Raw genomic sequence first — 19729 nt, forward strand, 5'->3', positions numbered from 1 at the left:
TACAACATTTTCAAACCTCACTCTACCGTAACTTATTTTGCATTTTTGTAGCACAAGCTATTTACGGCTTAAAGAAATTGTTATGTTATTATGTAGTAAAGTGATTAAGACGCTTGACTCACAAACGAAAGGTTTCGGGTTCGTTTCTCGATGAGAACACAAAATTAAATGTTGTTTTCTCAAGCCTAGGTGTTCTGTGTTGTAATTCACCACTGTAATCAGGTCTCCTAGGCTGGTATTCTGAACAGAATTGCGCGGGAAAGGATCGCTCTGTTTGCGTGTATTTAGTTTGAAAATACGCGTTAAAAATGCGTTTTCTACAAGCGCTTTTGCGTTCTGAATACCACCCATGGCTGGCCTTGTTGTGGTGTAAAAACAACATATTTGGTTTCTCAAATAAAAATAACTTAAATATTTATTTTTGAAAACATACATTAAAACATATAAAGGTTTTTTTCCGATTCGTACATTATAAAAATAATAATATCATTAATTTAATAAAGAGTTTCGTAAATTATTTTTTTAAAGTTATCGATACAATTAATTTCTCTTTATCATTAAATGATTTTATAAATGAGGAAGTAAAGATTGTTTTTTAAATTTGTCAATAGACTAACAAACTAAGCAAATTTGATTTTTTTATTTCAGCGCTATGATTTTTCAAAGTTTTGGTTTTTTTAAATTACATGTGACGTCTCAAATTCTCTTCTCCTTTTTTCGATGAGTTCTGCTGATTAGTCAGCTGACCTACCACAAACCGAATATTTAATACAACTCTCTTATCATTGGTTCATTCTGAAGAGCTAGTGATGCCATGAAAAGTAGCTTGTTTTAGTAATTTTTTTAAGAATCGTTTTTATTATTTTTTCCGTACATTTAAAAAAAAACTTTGCTGAACAATTGAATGATTTAATTTTTACCGCGCCTAAGAATGCATTTTTTGTATTCATTTTCCCGAAGGGCTGAACTTCCTTATTGAACTCAGCCAAGCCCAGTTTGTACTTAAGTGTATACAGATTTAAGCAAATCTGGATCAACCTAATTTCCGTCAGTGACTATTAAAATTATGTGGAATGCCATAGCTGGAATATTCAAGATAATTTGTTTAGCGATTAGGCAGTGAATCGATAAGCAATTACCTCTGAACGTCTATTGTTGTATCCTGTATTGAAATGACAAAGAGAAATTAATTTTGGAAAACATTTTCTAATATCTACGTATTTAAGAACATGATTTTTTATATTTTGATTCAGGTGAAATGTGTAAAAAAAATACAAATGAACATCATATTAATGAAACGTAATATTTTGTTTGTTCACAATAAACACATTTAGATTTAAGTTTTTTTCATCATTATCTCTATCATTATTTAATCCGTAAGTAATCATAAATGTATATATATGTTTATTTTTTTTTGTTTAAATTTTTCATTGATAAACCCTTACGGGTTACAAACATTTAACAAAATATTTTTATTTTTAAAATTCACAGTCTACTGTTAATAATAATATTTTCATCATCTTTTGTAAAGGTTGTCTGAATCTTTTGTTTAGTTTTGTCTGGTAGTTTATTGTATAATTTCAGTCCATGGTTTACTAGGCAATAAGTACCAGGACGTTGGTGACTCATTTCGCATGAAATTTAGTACATATAGAACGGCTCTTCTTCTTCATTTCATTGGTAATAGTTCTAGGTAACTATTTGTAACTATTGTTAAAAAATTGTTTTAAACTTCTCTATTAGTGTTTTTTTTCTTCTTTTTTCGTTTCTTTTCTTGAATTAATTTATGAGTAAAAAATATTTCTTTTTTTCATTTTTTTTACATCATTATATATTTTTAGACATAAACATATGCTATTTACCTAAATATTAGTTTTAAATAATAGTACATATATATATATATATATATATATATATATATATTGTTAATGTTATTCAAAATTGTTTTCTTAGTTTTTTTTTAACTGGTTCAAAGTATTTCTAATACCAAATTATCTTTTTTTTTATCGATAATTCTATAACTGGTAATATTTTATTATTTTGTATAGTTTATATTTCTTAGACTTTCGAAATTTGTTAATTAATAATATTGTTTTAAATGCTCTGTATTACTTATGCTTGCATGTATGTATATTTAATATGTAAAAGGCACTAAGTGCCGTTTATTTCAATAAAAAATATAAAAAAAGGTCTCGATTGTCCTTTTCTCGTTTTAAAAGGTTGTATATGATATTTTTCTGATATTCTCGTATTGTGTTCATGTTTCCTACAGTTTTTTTCAAGTTTTAATTCTTCGTCTATACTTACATCAGATGCTTATTTATGAATAAAATTTAAGGATTCTAGTTCAAAGAGTTCAGTTACATTTACTTGTTTAGTTTGTTTAAAAAGTTCTTTAGTTGCTGTTATATTGGGTAGGTCATATACTAACTTTAATATTTTATTTTGCGGTCTTTGTAGTCTGTTTATGTCATTTTGATTTCCTGTTCAGCATTGTAGTTGCATATAACATATTTTAGTTTTTACATAGGCTTCATACATTTTCTTTTTCCTTTTTTGGAACAAAGTACTTGATTAAAAAAAAGACTCCCCAAATGTCGCCACTTTGCTGATTAAATTGTTGATATGACTTTTCCATGTCAATTGTCTGTCGATTGTTAGTCCTAAGTATGTAACATGTTCAATTTCAATTTAAAAATTAACATTAAAATACAATAAATGTACCCAAAAAATATACAGGTAGAATTCTTAATACTCCCGTCGGACTTTTATTTGGTGAATGCGAATTTACATACGTTACCCTTGTTATTGGGAGATTTTTTTGCTTTGTTTGTCAGAAAGAAAATTTACTGAAAGGAAGAAAAAAAATTACTATTTGTACAAATGGCCAGATAAGTGGCCAACTCGTTACGAAGATACAACTGAACTGAGAGCGCGCCATGCCCACACAAGCCCAAATGTAGACCCTCACATGCAGCACTGTGACGTCACCTCGTGACTTCGCCTCCGCTGATGGCAAATTATTTTCGATAGACACAAAATGAGCTATCTAATTATAGATTTTTATATTCTGTAATTTTTATAGTTTTTGTACATGAAGTTCTCGAAAGTACACAAATATTGGTTGCGGCAAAACCTTACACGACACCGAGAACGAACCGTAAGATTTTTATTTGAATTCACATCAAAACATAACAGCTACATTCTTGGCCAAATGTATTAGATATCCTCTTTATAATATGTTTATGACGTTAATTTTTTGTGGGTCAGTTCTATGAAACCTCGCTCTACAGTTAGCTTAAACAGTGTACAAGTGCGTGTTTTTTTATTATTTATCTTCAAAGCATTAATTTTGTGGTAAAACATTTTAATGTATGTTAGTAAATATTTGTACATAACCACTTACCGACTTTCAATGTCTACCGGTTTTGAGACGTACCCGTCTCTTCGTCAGGACACCCACTACACCAACATGCAAATACTGAAATTCACTTTTATCTTAACCATCACCGTAATATACAAAGTATTTACGAAAAAACATATAAAACAATTAGTAGAAAAATACATAAAATGAGTTAAAGAGGATGCAAACACCGCCATGTCCGAACAAGCACTAAAATTAGTTAATAATATTCAGCGATTTGTTTATATGGGTGATGATTAGAGAGGAGTGGAGCTAAGGGGTTGAACGTTACTCGATTGGCTATATTGAAAAGGGCGATGTTTTTTCTCTTTTTCATTTAAACATAAAAAATATTGATTATAATACCATAAACGCACGAGTCAAGTGAAAAGAATAAATCACAGATATTTTATTCAAATTTGGAGATTTAATCCACGTTAAAATAGCTAAAAAGTTCAGTTCTCCAGACATGCGGTCTTTAGAATCAAACTCTTTTTAAAACTATCCAAAACCCGGCAGAAGACTGATTATTGCAAGTCGCGAGGACTTAATTTTGACATTTATGTTACTTAAAATCTGTCAAAGCACATCTTTGAAGATATCTGCAGAGCTGCCAAGTTGAAGTAGTGTTAAAATTTTATCCCGTATAATGAAGAGTCGTTTTTTGGTGACAGGGTTGCAAAGTGATTAAAAAAATCCACGGCTATCTGTGCTGCTATTCCAAATGCTCTCGCGGCCGAAGGAAACGCTTTTATAGCGCGTAAAATGTGCTACAAAATTTTTTCCTAGAGCCGCGAGAGCGCTTGGATTAGCAGCTCTGAGGTCAACAATAGAAGACAACTAAACTTAGCACGAGGATACCAAAACTGGACGGCAGATGACTTGGCGAAAAATTTTGGTCTGATGGAACAAATATCGAAGTCAATATATTGGAGCAAAAAAATCAATATTTATGGCGGGCGCCGTGGCTCAGTTGGTTAGACGGCCAACTGTGAAAGTAGCATTGCGGGTTTGATTCCCGCAGTTGTAAAGAAAAATCCAACAAACATTTTTTTCTCAATTGGTCTGGGTGTTGTAATGTCTTATTCAGAAATTCCTTCCATATCTATTATTTCCTACCTGCTGACAAGCCTCTATAATAGAGGTTTAGCGAGTTATTCCTTAAAAAAACCAAAACCGTTTGTGAGTGTTAAAAAATAAAATAAAAACGAAGCGAAAGGATCTGTTCACAATAAAGTTATTTGTATCTTAAAACATTCAAAGTCCTGAATTCTGATTCTGAAGCTCTGGCTTAAAGTCATATTTTTTTCATCACTTCAAATCATTTCATTATTAATATTAAATGTCCTAACTCGGAAGTTTTAATGTCTTATAATTGAGTGTTCAGCAAGTTTATAACTGCCTTCAATCAACGATAATTTTTAAGTGGTCAGTAAAATAACATTTTCGGTCTTATTTTAACTCGCTTCAATTTAACTTCCATATTTCCTGTTAGTTGGGGTTTCTGTTTATAAATATCTGGAATTCAGTTTGCTTGGAGTTTGTTCTCTAATATTAGTCACTCTAAATAAGGGCATTTTAGAGCAGGGGTCGCCAAACATTAAGACATCGCTTACGACTAAATTAATCATTCATCATCATAAATTCTGCAGACCACTTGCAGAAATTTAAGTAATATTTTAAATGAATTTGTTGGATATGTTGTTGGGTATTAGCTGGAGTTCCTACCCCAGTTAGAGATTGACAGAGAAGACACGAGGTTGGTGTTTAATGCGTATTTATTACATGGCAAATAAGATACAGCATTTGGTTGTGTAGCACGAGCGTAGCGGCGATAATAGGTAGAAGTAACTGCACTTGAACTACATGCTGGATCTAAGTGAACTGCACTGATCTTGTTGGGCTCACTGAACGAGCTGACTGGTGTTGGCTGCGCCCTGTAGTCTCTTTATAGACCAAATTTCTTTGTACTTCATTTTTTCATGGTAGAGACGATGTGAATGTACTGCAGGGCGACGATTCCGTCTGTATGTGCAATACTGCTAGAGTTGTAATATAAGTTGTATTGGATTCAATAGAAAATGAAGACATTGCATCGTCGGTCATTAGTCTACTTTAGGTGAACTAATTTAACACGTGTGTGTCATCGACTATGGACCATAGAACCTAAAAAATTATGAAAAGGTTATATTTATTTTGGTTATATAACTATTTAGTAATTGGTAATATTCCTGGCTAGGTACTTTTTAATCTTTTTATTTAATTTAAACAATCTCTAGCCAAATGAAGTTTGTTCATCATATAAAAACATTGCAATATGTTTATGAAAGGTATGAAGAGTTTCAAAAGAAATTGTCTATTTGTCTATTTCGAGTATTTCACAAAAAAAAAATCCAGTTTGTCATATTCAGGGTTGCTATTTCTGCCGATATATTTTCAGGACTGTCACGTTTATTGAACCCTCTGTCCCGATGACCTATAATGTCCCGATTTAAACTTAACAAATGCTGCAACGCTATAGCTAACAAAAATATTCTACAACGGTAGGTACTGGACTTCGAACCAGTAAATTGGGTGGCCAATGCTTTCAACAATTTATGAGTTATGTAATGGCGATGCTGTGTGTCTGCTCTGATTATTATTAAACTGACTTAATATTGAAAAGAAAAAATCGGATTTCGAACTTAGAGTCGTCATGTTACCGACTTAGTGGGTACCATGTCCTAAAAAAAAAAAATATACATGGATACATATATACAGACATATTCCAAAGCTTTATTTTGAAATGTGGCAACTCGTGCAAAGTCGATAAAACAGGTCGCCACTGGAACGCGGCTCTCTCTTGTCAAGATGGCTGTAAGAAGCATATCGGTTTAAACTGGACTAGATGAATCACACAAAATACAAGATGTTGCCTTTAACCAGAAGGATCGGAGCTCAATCGTGAGTCAAAACCCCATACCTGATTTAACCAATGTAGAATTGAACAAATCACTAATCTTATTATCATGTACACAGGGCCCCGACCTTCCTAATCCTAATTTTACTGTCTTGTTCATGCCTTAAAAAAGTTTGTTTTTTTTTCTATTGCATCTTAAAAAAAAGAATCAAGCTTTTGGGTGAAGAATCCACTAAGTATTATATTATATTGGGAAATATCCCGTCATAGGAATATATTTTACATTTGATGAAGTATAAAACCCGAGGTAATCGCAAAGTAGAAAATACCCACTTCATAAGGAAGCTTTCAAAACGTGGTGTTGGCGGTAAATGCTGCGGATTCCGTGGATGGCCAGACGTACGAATACATCTATACACCAGGAACTGGACATGGAAGAAAGACTTAAATCCATGTGCGAGAAAAGAATCCTGCAGCTCTTTGGGTATATTTCCAGGGGGAGTTCTGATAGTTTGGAGAAAACTTTTCTCCTGGGAAGTGTCGAAGGAACAAGCACACGTGGACGTCAACCGACAATATGGAGCGGTACAGTCACTGAATTATCAGAATCATCACTGACGAATGCCTATAGAAAAGCACAAGTCCATTCCAGATGAAGAGATACTGTTTACAAACGAGCCATGTCTGGAGTCAGGCGTAATCACCATCCTCAGACATGAAAACGGATTAAAGAGAGAGAAAGGAATATTTGGCAGTTCGAATAATCAATGAGGAAAAATACATGACCATTGGATGGACTTCATTTTCGATGTCCTCAAGCAGAAGACTGAAACACTGAGAAGATTGTAGTCTCATTAACTGTTTCTAGTTAGATGGATTCATAGTTTTTTATTTGTCAGAGTACAAACCGAGCGTTTATAGTAAATTTAAAAATAGAACTTCAGATTTCATTTATTCATATATATATGAATACATCTTTTATCTTTTTATTTTGTTATAAACTTTGTAATATGCCATTCGGACATCTTTTATTTAATATTTGTCCGATCACCCGTGGAAACCTGTGAGTGCTGTCAATGAAAATATATTTTTATAGAGTAACTTTTGAAGGACTGAGTTGGTTGGTGGAAACACTTTGTGACGAGGATCATGGAGGAACTTTTTAGTGACTTCCCTTGAAATCTCCATGCTCCGGGCCAAAAAGTTACATTGTTTTTAAGTGAACACCAATACTAAATCAAAAGGAATGTACGATGTGAACACTGGAAGTTGGCCAATGTGGTCATTGGAATTGCTTCATGGAAAATGCCGCGAACTGTCATCCCGATTTCTCGATATCTGAAGTAATATTTGAAGCTAGGTTGCGGCTGTCAGATTGAAAGTGCCGACCGCAGAACGCTACGGTGTTTCCAACTTGGAAGCGGTCACTGGATCGCTTTCGAATCCTCCGCAATCCAAAGAACTTCATGGAAGCTGAACTTGCCTCGATAGAGTAAAAGTCGATAGATTCTGCCGAAGAAAGGTAGATTTATTGTTGTCAACTAATAAAGTTATGCCTGTTCAATTCCTGGCTATAACAACCGAGTGGAAAGAGTAATTTCATGGATGTCAGCCCATTATAATAGACTGATGACAGAAAGTGTCTGCTATCAGGGACTATATAATCAATATTCATTTTAAGATTACTTTCACGGAGTTCTACAGATACGTAAAAAAGCAAAAAGAACTGCCTGATAAAGTGAAATCATCAGAAAATAATGGTCAGCAAGAGCCTACTTCTTCCACAAGACCACCACATAAAATGTATGAAAAATATTAATTTAATTTATATTTAAAGCATTAAATTTGCTGTCAAACATTAGACTGAATGTTGTTCAATAATTGTGTGTAAACACTCACCAATTTTTCTAAATATGTCTACCGGTTTTGAGACGTACCCGTCTCTTTGTCAGGACAAAAATTAAAATAGCATACAAATTCCACCATACACCTTTTCCATGGTAATTGCCCAAAAATATAAAACCAACTTTCCGATACGACACATGCTTTAAGTAGATAACACAATCGTGCACTGATTATAATTTATTAAAATTAAGACCAAACTTTAGTACATTGATTAATATATAAAGATTAAGTACTAAAGTAAAATTTGTTAAAATGAAAAAGATAAATTGAACCAAAAACTGTGGCAGCAAAATTATTTTTTTTTGAAATTAACATTTGGGTTCCTACAATTTACCCAAATATTTCAATTCTGGTGGTCATTTTCAAAGAGTTATAAAGAACTCAATATTAGAAAATGAAAATCAAGTTGTGGTAGAACGGGGTCGAACCTCGGATCATTGATCCGAGAGCCCACGACACTAGCTACGGAACCACAATTCGATTGTTTCTGAAAACAAGTACAAACATCTTGAGTTAAATATATTTTTTTATATTTTCCTTTAATTTCGTAGAATTTTATTCACCCATGAAATTGTGCTTTTAATAAAAAGTGCCTTTTCGTAAATAAAAATAAAACAAATAATTGATTAATTTTAGTTCATACCATTTTTTATTAAATACGTATTTTTTTCGCAGACTACCAGTTGGCGTCCGCTGCTTTAGAGTAGGTATCTTATACTCTCAGACCTTCCCTTAAGTATTAATAAATAATATGGTTGGTCAGTTGATTTATTCAGGGGCAAACTGGTTGAGCGTTGTATAATTGATTAAAGTACATAAGTTTGATTGTGCGCTTGAGCAATTTATCTAAGTTATAATAAAATATTATGCCAACTAATGTTAGTAAATATAACTATATAACCACTTACCGACTTTTTTAGTTTACCGGTTTCGAGACGTACCCGTCTCTTCTTCAGGACACTCAGTACACCAACATGTAAATACTAAAATATACCTCCACCTTCACTATCACCGTAATACACACATATATATATATAGTACTTTCAAAAATACATAAATCACATGCAGATTTATTGAGATTTGAAGACCACCATGTCTTAACATGCACTAATATTTTGATTTTCGTTATGTGCTATTACTGAATGGAGTATGAAATATAAAATAATTATTGATTCACTCAAAGAGTATAAGCAATCGTCTCTCGCTACGGTGTTTATAATACAATCTGTTTGCATTATTATCATTATTTTTTCTTAACTCTTTTTTTTAATTTTAAATTTTGTAAACATACTCAATAAAACCTTGCAAAAACCGAATGCAAGATATAAAACATCTATAACTAAAAAAAAAATACATGCGCTAAGCTTAATTAAAAAAATATATTTAATCTTATATTGAAGAATTGAGAAGGAGGAGGGTAGAGGTGGGGTTACCCGATTGGTTAATTTTTATTTTAAAAAGAGGGCTGTGCTGAAAATAATGTAAAGAGGGCTGTACTGAAGGCTATACTGAAGACATGGGTACGTCTCGAAACTGGTATGACAAATTTACGTCATTGAGTAATAATTCTACTAACAGTGCAAGCTCTCGAAAACATCGGTACAGTTGGCCTCATATTTACGTATGTGTCATCTCGCGTATTCAAAATTTAGCGTTACGTAATAGCAGTAAAGATGTATTTAGCTTGTTTCAAAAACTGTAATTACGTATTTCGTGTTATTTTATCCTATGTTTGTTATTTTTAAGCAAAACTCAACCATAGCGTTGTTTAAAATAATTACGTTTTTACTTGCGGCACTTAGCACGTTTTTACAATACGACGAGTGATGTTGATCTCTTAGTATAATATGCGTAAATGTTAAGTAGGTACCTACAGTAAATAACCCAGTACGGACCATGTTTGTAGGCATTTATTTTATATTGGTTGCTTGTTTTTTATCTTTATAATGTGTTGATATCATGCTAATTAAAATACATATTTGGTTCTGGTGTCAAGCAATGATATCTTAGTACGGCTCAGCCTCACTTGTTTCATATGCTCTTCGTCCCTGCGCTGGAGTTTCCTGAAATCTAAGGCACGATAAAAAATGGATTTTTTTCTCTTTGCTTTTTTGTAGCGTTCGAAGTCAACGACGGTCAGTCGCTCAATGATATTGGTTAGACTGCAAGTCTTTTTTGTTTCATTTTCAATTTGAACCCTTATCAAAGTGATTATTTAATTTTTCTAGGTAAGAATAATAAAAAAGGACAGATACCTAGTACAATTTAATATTGCTTAATATTTTGGTTTTTCATTTATGGTTATAGTAATAAAAAATGTAAAAGAAGAAATAAATAAATATTTAAAGTAATATCAACAACTTTAATTTTTACCGCTTGTTTTTTTTATTTTTTCTACCGACCGGTTTTAAAGCTACACAAGCTTGCTTATCAAGATATAATTATCTAATTAGTAAACTGATAAAGAAGCTTTTTTTTTATTTTTTGTTTTTTTACAATATGCATTTTTATAAACAGTGAAAACAGAGTTTAAAAAAAATAAAGCATAATTACATAGCAATGAAATACATTTTAATAGTAAGAATAGTAAACGAAAAAATCCCACAAAGGCATGGCCTGTCCGATATTGTTTTGGTAGTTTCCGCAAACAAAGTTTTGTAAAATTTCGATTGAAAATAAACGTTAAAATGGAATTTTTCAATGAAAAATGATTAAAGCGCCCATCTATGAATAATTAGTTTCATATTTTCGTTTAGAATCACCTTAAACATCCACATTTCTTCAATTACTCCGCTCTTATACTTCATAAAACGTGGTGCAGATACTAGCTACTAGACTTGAATCATACAGGGAAGGTTCTGGGTTAGATTCCCGGTGAGGACACCAAAATAAAATGTGATTTTTCTCAAGCCTGGGTGTGCGTGCCTACTGTGCTGTAATTTACCACTGTAATTGGGCCTCGCGGTTTGTTGTAATTTAGAAAAACATTTTTTTTGTTTAAATGTTCCAACGTGCCCTATACGCATCTAATGGTGCATAGGGAACTGCATTAGTACTTCAATTGCAGAATATCTCGATAATTTTTGTTGTATAGAAGGTAAGGTGACCAGTCGCTTCATGTGTCAGTCTAGAAACAAAAGAACTCCGCAGTTTAGAACGACCTTTAAAACCACATCCTCTCTGCCAGGAATCGAGCCCGGTATCTAAAGCGTGGTAAGCAAACGCACCAACTACTTTACTACGAGGCAAACATTTTTTTAATCGGTTCTGTTTCTATTTTACACAATAGATCTGTATTCTTTATCCGCCCGGACACGAAGAAAATTAAAATTATTATTCGTTTTATATTTAACTACTTTCATTGTACCATGTTTTTTTCACAGGTTGAGACCATTGGCGATGCATACATGGTGGTTTCTGGTCTTCCGATGAGGAACGGGAACCGCCATGCACGGGAAGTAGCGCGCATGTCCTTGGCATTATTGGAGAATGTTCACAAGTTTGTCATCCCACATCGACCGAAGGAGCAACTGAGATTAAGGATTGGAATGCACACAGGTATGCAGCAAAGGAAATGGAAGTCTAGGCATTTACATGGCTTACGACATGTCATTGTCTGATTAAACTGATCACAGTGTAACTTTCACCAATCTGTCTATATTTGAAAGAGAGGTATTTTTTTTCGTGGCCTCGCGATGTAATTAACGTAGGTTAACGCGTTTGCCGACCATACGAGAGGTCTCGGGTTCGATTCCCGACATGGTGGATATGAAATATTTGTTTGAAAGGGTGTTTTCACCCTAGAATATTTTATAGTCCCTGGACTGGTACCTGAAGCGTACGATTGATCATCTTACTTTCATGTAACAAAAATGATCAAGACACGCTGTGTTTGGTTTATCAATGCAGTGCCTTATACACCATGAGGTGCGGAAAGGGAATGATGATGATGATCATATTTTAATTTTGCTTATTTGTTTATTTTTTACCTTCTTCACTCTTTTGGAAACAAAATATAATAATAATATGCTTTACTTATAATAAACGCCGATTTTTTTCGGTACGGAACCGAAATAAAAAAAAATCTTTGTACATTATAAACAAAGTAAAAAAAAATGCACCTCCAATACAATTTTTAAAAAGGACGCCTGTGTTTGTTGGCCACAACTTATGCTGCGTTTCACTTCTATTCATAAGTGTTAGGACTAAAACTCCGTTGTACACTGCCAGTCTTCGACCTGCATATTTTTATTAGCAATTAGTCTACTTTGTGAGCCGTTCATTTTGTTCCCGCATTCACTCTCCTTTAAGATTATTACATCAGAATTTAGTGATATTATTGATTTTGCCAGTTCAATATGTAAACTCGTATTCATAAAAGCTCTTTTCCTCTTACAAAACCTTTTAGAGTATGTACCTACCACAAAAATCTATATATACATACATAAATATTTTGGTGCTTTCAAATCATGTCCTTTAAAAAATAAAACCGTTAATAATTATTTTAAAAAGGTTATTCTCCCGAAATTAAACCGAAATTATAATTATCAAATGACACTGCAACAGGATTGAACTATTTTTGTTTTAACAATGTTTGATTATGTCCAAATGCTTGCAGACTGGCTGGATTTCGTCCCTAGGGAGTTGTTCATATTTAAATTCATTTCAACAGAGAGGGAAAAATTTTTGAGAAGGGAATATTGAAGTCTAGGCATTTACAGGGCTTATGACCTGTCATTGGTTGGTTTAAGTGACCACTTTACACACTGTGTAACATTCACCATTCTGCCCATGTTTGAACATCCACATTTCCTCAACTCTTCCATCTGTTGACTTTTGTGAAGTAAAAGAGCTGAAACCTTTATCACGTGGGTGAGATTCATCCGGCTGAACCAAATCACCTACGTAAAGTGGCCACTTAAACCAGCCAATGACAGGTCATAAGCCCTGTAAATGCCTAGACTTCCATATTCCCTTCTCGAAAACTTTTTCCCTCTCTGTTGAAATGAATTTAAATAAAAACCACATATTTATTTATTTATTACATATACGGCCTAAGCCAATTACAACAGTTACATGAAGAAACTGAACAAAAAGAAAATAAAACTATGTAGCAAAGACAAACAAGGGCAATACAATAATAGGATACAATATATTCATAAAAACAAAGAACATAAGACTTCGAGCTAAACTATGCCAATCCAACTGTTTTAGACGCGAAGAGATCGGAAGATCTATCCCAAACAATTCCAAGTCGTGTGATGCATTGACTAATCTACAAATTTTGGATATTGGGGCATAAAAACAAAAATTGCTCTTAGAAGATTTAATAAATAGCAGATTTTGACTTCTGGTGACATGGTTGGGAACACGAAAAGAAATTGATTTCAACAGAGATGGGACATCATTTATGGCATTAAGTATTTTGAAAATGCATAAAAGGTCCATTTTAGTGTTACGTTTCTCCAATGAAGACAGATAAAAGAGATTGCTATTTTTCAAAATGAGAATAATCACCCCTCTGTAATCCGAGCAACCATGCCACTTTTCTTAGAAAACGGTGTTGGACAGACTCGATATGGTCAGTATGAGTCCTGTAAAATGGAGACCAAATAAGAGAAGCGTTTTCTAGATGGGCTCAAACCATTGAGCAATAAAGATATAATTATATTGCATATATAATTCCTTTTTTTACCACTATATTTGAGCATTCGTGCTCTTAATTCAAATCATGGAAGATGATAGACAATAATGTACCATGTCCAAGCTTTAAATATCGTTTTCCATTTTCGTAAAGTTTTTTTAAAAAAAATACTTTTCGATTTTTTCGGAACCCAAAATTTTTATTAACTCTTGTGTGGCTGTGATGTCACACTGGTCGACATAGGACACAAGACTTGATATATATCTTATTTTTTTTAAATGGTGAATTCATATTTTTCGTTATCTTCAAAAGGACATTTTCACACCCGATTTGCACAGTTAAAATTGTATAACTATGCGTTAAGTAAATACAAGAAATATTTATCCTTGTTACGCGAAGAATAAATGTCCGCTAATTCAGCAACACACCTATACAGATACCTTATACAAGAGAGTGCACGAAGATATATGTCATGACAAGGAAGACAGTACGCTGTTCTGCGGCGGGTGTTGTCTAAACCAGATTCATTCTTCAGTCGGTTGATGACAGTGATAGGGGACGCACGCGCGTAACATGCGATGATTTTGAATGAATTTCGCTTTAACAGGGTTAAATTTTATGTTTATTTGCATCAATTATGAAAAAGGAATTATTAAATAGTTTGTTTCCATTTTATTTTTTTTCTCATGTCTGAACCTTAGAATATTCCATCTTTTACTAGTGGTAACACAATGTTACATCACCGCGCGCAAAGAATATATTTACCACAGTCTTTTAAGAGTTAAAAACAAACTTTGAAGATTGTTATCAATTTCAGACAGGCCAGAGACATCTACGAATCTTTATATTATGTCCTTTTCTTCGCAAATTAAATTTCGATTTATTTTGTACAGGTCCCTGCGTGGCTGGTGTAGTGGGTCTTAAGATGCCCCGATACTGCTTGTTTGGAGACACGGTCAACACTGCAAGCAGGATGGAATCCCACGGAGAAGCGTTCAGAATACACGTCAGTCCTACCACCAAGGAGGTTCTGGATGCCTTTGGATGCTTTGAGTTGGAGTGCAGGGGAGAAATCACGATGAAGGTATAACTGATATTGTTATTAATATCAAAAAGATTTTCCCTCAACAGTATTTAACGGCTTGAAAACCAGACTGGTACAAGAGTCAAAGATGAAAAAGATTAATTAAATGCGGCATGGTGAAACAAATACGCCATTATCAACTTTTATTTGTTTTTAGTTAAATACAATCAATGTTTCTTTAGACTGCATGGATAATTTGTAAAAGAGTATTTTGGTTTTCGTTATGTAACACAATGGAGACGGCCATTGTTGTTGCTAAATTCTAAAATATATCAATTACTTCTATTTATAATCCAAAACCTTTGCTGTTTTTAAAAGCATTTTTATTTTTCTATACATCGCTATTTCTAACTCATTTTACACCAATACAATGGTAGGGATTGGCGTTTTTCTTTAACACGCCACAAATATTTGTGCATATTTTAAAGGATTATTATTATTAAATTACTTAATTAATCTGAACATAGTCCTTACTTAATAAAATATCTCTGAAATGAAAAATATTGAATCCAATCATTGTTTATCTGAAAAAATAAAATCATTTTTCCACGATGATTTACAAAAATCAAAGAAATGTTCACTTATACCACTCTGGTTCATAATAATTATTATGGATTTTTGGGAATAAGTTTGATTATTTGTACCAGATACAGATTTTCATAGAATGTCATGCATTTAATTAATGAATCACTCCTTCCGAAATTCTGTTTCTAGTTTGAATTTTTTTGGGAAAATTTATTTATTTATGAAATTTTACTTTCTTCAATAATTATCATTATGAGGAATAATTGTATTTACAATCCTACTTTTTTTTAATGTTATTAAATTTGTACCTAACCAATTTGGTCGAAAAAATCAATTCAATTACTATTGTTACATTTAACAACTAAAAACTAAGGTATGTGCATTCACTAATAAGACGATATTACCGTCAAATGCATTTCTTTGAAATTCTTGTGAAATGAGGAGAATCGTAGGAGAAAAAAAGCTATCGTCTCCTTAGAATAATAAAATTACTTTTGAGAATTTTTGATGTTATACAAATTACTTACAAATACTAAATGTTATTGAATATGTAAGTAACCACTTACCGACTTTTCCATGTGTACCAGATTCGAGACGTACCCATTTCTTCGTCAGGACAAAAATTATACTAACATGCAAATCCGACTATACACCTTCACCATAGTAGTTCCACAAAACATCTATCCCTTTAGCTATCACTAAAGTGCGCTGATTATAATGTTTAATCTTGTGGGTGATTACTCCCCATTGGATTAAAATAAAAAAGGAGGGAGGGAAGGGAGAAGTTTAAATTGACTAGGTATGGGGTGACCATTTAATGAAACATCGTATAATTGGCCATATTTAAAGGTTTATTAAATTATTTATTGAAGTATAATCAGCGCGCGTTGGTATTAGATTCTAATAGCTTATGTCGCATCAGCACGTTGGTTTTATATTTTTGTGCAACTACTATGGTGATGGTCTGTAGTGGGATTTGCACGTTAGTGTAATTAGTGTTCTGACAAAAAGACGGATACGTCTCGAAACCGGTAGACAAAGAAAAATCTGTAAGTCGTTATAAGTATTAATAAATCCAACTTTTATTTAATTTCTTTGTATTTAAGTTATCATGCGCTCATTTTATCAAAACAAAAGTATTAGTAAGTACTTTGGTCACGTTTGTAGGTATTCATATATCATGTTTAATGACTAAAGTTTTCTTTCTTATTAAAATATATTAGAAAACTTGAAGCCTATTCAAGTCGATGCTTTAACCCGGCACTCGGCTACGAATTTCCAAGCGTGTTTTGCCAAGAATAAAATTTATGTAGGGCATTGTAATATTGTCAAGCGTGATTATTTGCGATGTTATCAAATAAATTTTGTTTGTATATTTAAAGGGCAAAGGAAAAATGGTGACCTATTGGCTTATTGGAGAGAAAGATTCCGAAACAGGATCCAGCGAAACACGAAATCCTTCGACTTACACATTTTCCAGAAACCCTACAATTACCTACGATGAACCGCCTGACAGTCCAATCAGTCCACGATTCGCGATGAAATCATCCAATGTGTCAAACCTACCAGAAAACAACAACCATCAAAAGAGCCTATCAAATTTTCGCACCCTGTCCCAAGACGGAGAAGACAATAACGTCAACAAAAGAGAGTTACCGAGAATCAAAAGGCTCAGCCAAACGCCAGCTAGTTCAGTTGACCTAAGTTCTCCGAGTGGAAGTATCAGTTCGTTGGAGTTTCCTCAAGACTCTTCCAGAAGTTTCGAGAAAAATAACTACGATAATAGTAACCAAGATGCTCAGTTCAAAAACGGTAGAGGAATCATCATTGAACCGTTTAACAATCTCAGACATGGTAAAAATGATTCAGATATCATTGTTTCCAGCGTAAACGTCAAAGACGTGGTTAACAAATTTAATCATAACCTTAATAACGAAACAGAAAAGGCGAATTGTAAAAAAATCCTCAATTCTTCAAGAGCAAAAGAATAAAATATTCATATGTTCATTTTGTAGATTGGCCAAGTAATATTTTTGTAATAAAAACACCTAGTCATTACGTTTAGGAACACAATACCAACTTTATTTTTAGAAATTAAAGCACTTAGGTAGGTAGACAAAGTTAAAATAACCTTAAACTATCTTAAGCTCTTAGAGATTAAAAAAGTATGTACCTACCTACCCTTAAAGGAAATTTCGTGTTTAAAATACATAAAAACGAGTATTGTTAATTTGTATTTTTTAAACTTTTTTAATTGGATGTGAATTCGATAAAAAATAATAATTTGGGCTAAAGCTAAGCGTGCTACTCGCTTAAAAATATTTATAAGATGTATTTTTACATCTTACGAGATTTAAAGTTTGTTTTTTAAGAAATGTTGTTTATTCAAACGGGATTTAAATCCCTAGGGACGAAATACAACATTCACAACAAACAAGCTGTAGTATGCATGTATTATTATTTTTATATATTTTATATTATTAGTTTGAGTTGGAATATGAGGAATATTAAATGAATACTCACGGTACATATTTTTTATACAAAATAATCTTTGATTTTTTTGAACGATTTGAAATATTAAGGTGCTTTTGGGTAATGAAAGGTTAAAAGTGAGATTAATACGCAAATACAGATATATATTGCATACATTAATAGAATACAGAGTATATTTTCAATTAACTGTATTATATATTATAATGAAATTATGTATTTTAAATTAGCTCAACTATGGTAGTAAAATAATTATTGTTTCAAATAAGCATCTAGTTAATTAGAAAATAGGTTGAGATGGTAAAATTATATTAAGTGTACAATATTTACAAAATTATGTTTATTAGAAGCTTGAAGCAAGTAAAGTACCTAAAATTTAAATAGTTCATATTTTATTTAGTATCATATTTAAATTAAAACATAAAATATTATAAATCGTGTGTTACTATAATTCCTATTTTGTTATTATTTTTATGATCTCAAATATAAAATATTTAAATGTACATAGCGATAATTTTAGAATATTGAAAAATAAATCATATATACATTTTATTTCAAATTGAATATAAAATTATGTTTACACAAATTTGTTAATGGTAGATTAAATAAACTTCCAATATTCTTGTTCAAATTATTCCAAATTTATTTGCAGGTGTTTTTCACTGAAAACTATAATATAATTATTAATATTTATCAAGTTAGCACTGAATACCATACTTTATTTAATAATAAGTACACGTATTGTTTTATTACATTTCAATTCACGTTGTTTTATTTAGTCAAGTAAGATTTTCTTCCACTTCTAACAGACGAACAAAAAATCTTACCTAAAAATACGTAAGTTTGTAGTGTTTTTTTAATTTTGGAATTAATTAAGGGTGGTTGCATCAAAAAAATATAAGCTAACCGTACAAATCTTACTTTTCCTAAAAAATGCACAAAAATATTGCATGACTAAAAGTCAGCTTGAGTCACTTAGTTTGACGAAAACTAATGTTTTTTTTTTGTTTATGTTTTTCAATCCAACTGAGCTGAGGGCCAGTAGCAGCAAAACAGTTAAAATTTATATCATTGTTTTTCTTTTCTCCAAAATGGACTAAATTGGTTGCATGAAAAAGGTAAGATGAAACAACTTCTTTTTGACGATAACTAACGTTTTTTCAAACTTCAATTTACTATTTTTTTTAATCCAACTCCTCTCGGGGCCAGTTGCACCCAAAAAGTTTAAGTGAATAAAAGTTAATTAAGTTAAGTCAAAAAAAGTTATGTCAAAAAAAGTCACAAAGAATTTATTAAGCCAACAAAGTCAGAGGTTCAGAAAAAAATAAATTTTTTCGCCAAAATTGACTAAATTAGTTTTGTGAAAAAAGTAAGATTAAACATCTATTTTGCCCATTTTGACAAATACGCAATGTTTGTGGTGCAACTGGCCCACGTAGAAAAACATTTAAAACTTTATATCGTATTAATTATAAAAATGTTAAACTCAATTTAATCAAAATCATTTTTCTAATGCATTGTAAGGTCATATTGAAAATTACCTCCTATTTTCCTAATAAAAATGACCAGTTTATAAAATATAATTGGGTAGTGAAATATTATGCTTATATTTTCTAAAAAATATATCATTTTAATAAGAATATAGTTTATACTTTTACAATTTTACAGCCCTTTATAAGTAATTAGACCTATAGACATTCCTACAAATTTTGTAAAAATAGTTTAAAGAACTTTTATTGATATGTTATGAAATACTAATATATTTAGCATTTATGTAGA

General features: G+C 32.0%; 1 protein-coding gene across 1 annotated transcript in view; it reads left to right on the top strand.

Moving 5' to 3' along the window:
* The window catches only part of LOC148278523 (atrial natriuretic peptide receptor 2-like), a 231027-nt gene extending 213000 nt beyond the window's left edge, over window positions 1-18027 (top strand). The window contains exons 6-8 of the mRNA XM_088231278.1: window positions 11591-11765; window positions 14745-14935; window positions 16843-18027. Coding sequence (XP_088087404.1) covers window positions 11591-11765; window positions 14745-14935; window positions 16843-17451 — 975 coding nt within the window. The 3' untranslated portion in view covers window positions 17452-18027. The remainder of the gene's footprint in view (window positions 1-11590; window positions 11766-14744; window positions 14936-16842) is intronic.
* The last annotated feature ends 1702 nt before the right edge of the window (window positions 18028-19729 follow it).

The sequence above is a fragment of the Micrasema longulum genome, unplaced genomic scaffold (assembly GCF_059751315.1).
Source record: "Micrasema longulum isolate JH-2025_06_02 unplaced genomic scaffold, ASM5975131v1 h1tg000867l, whole genome shotgun sequence".
NCBI lineage: Eukaryota > Metazoa > Arthropoda > Insecta > Trichoptera > Brachycentridae > Micrasema > Micrasema longulum.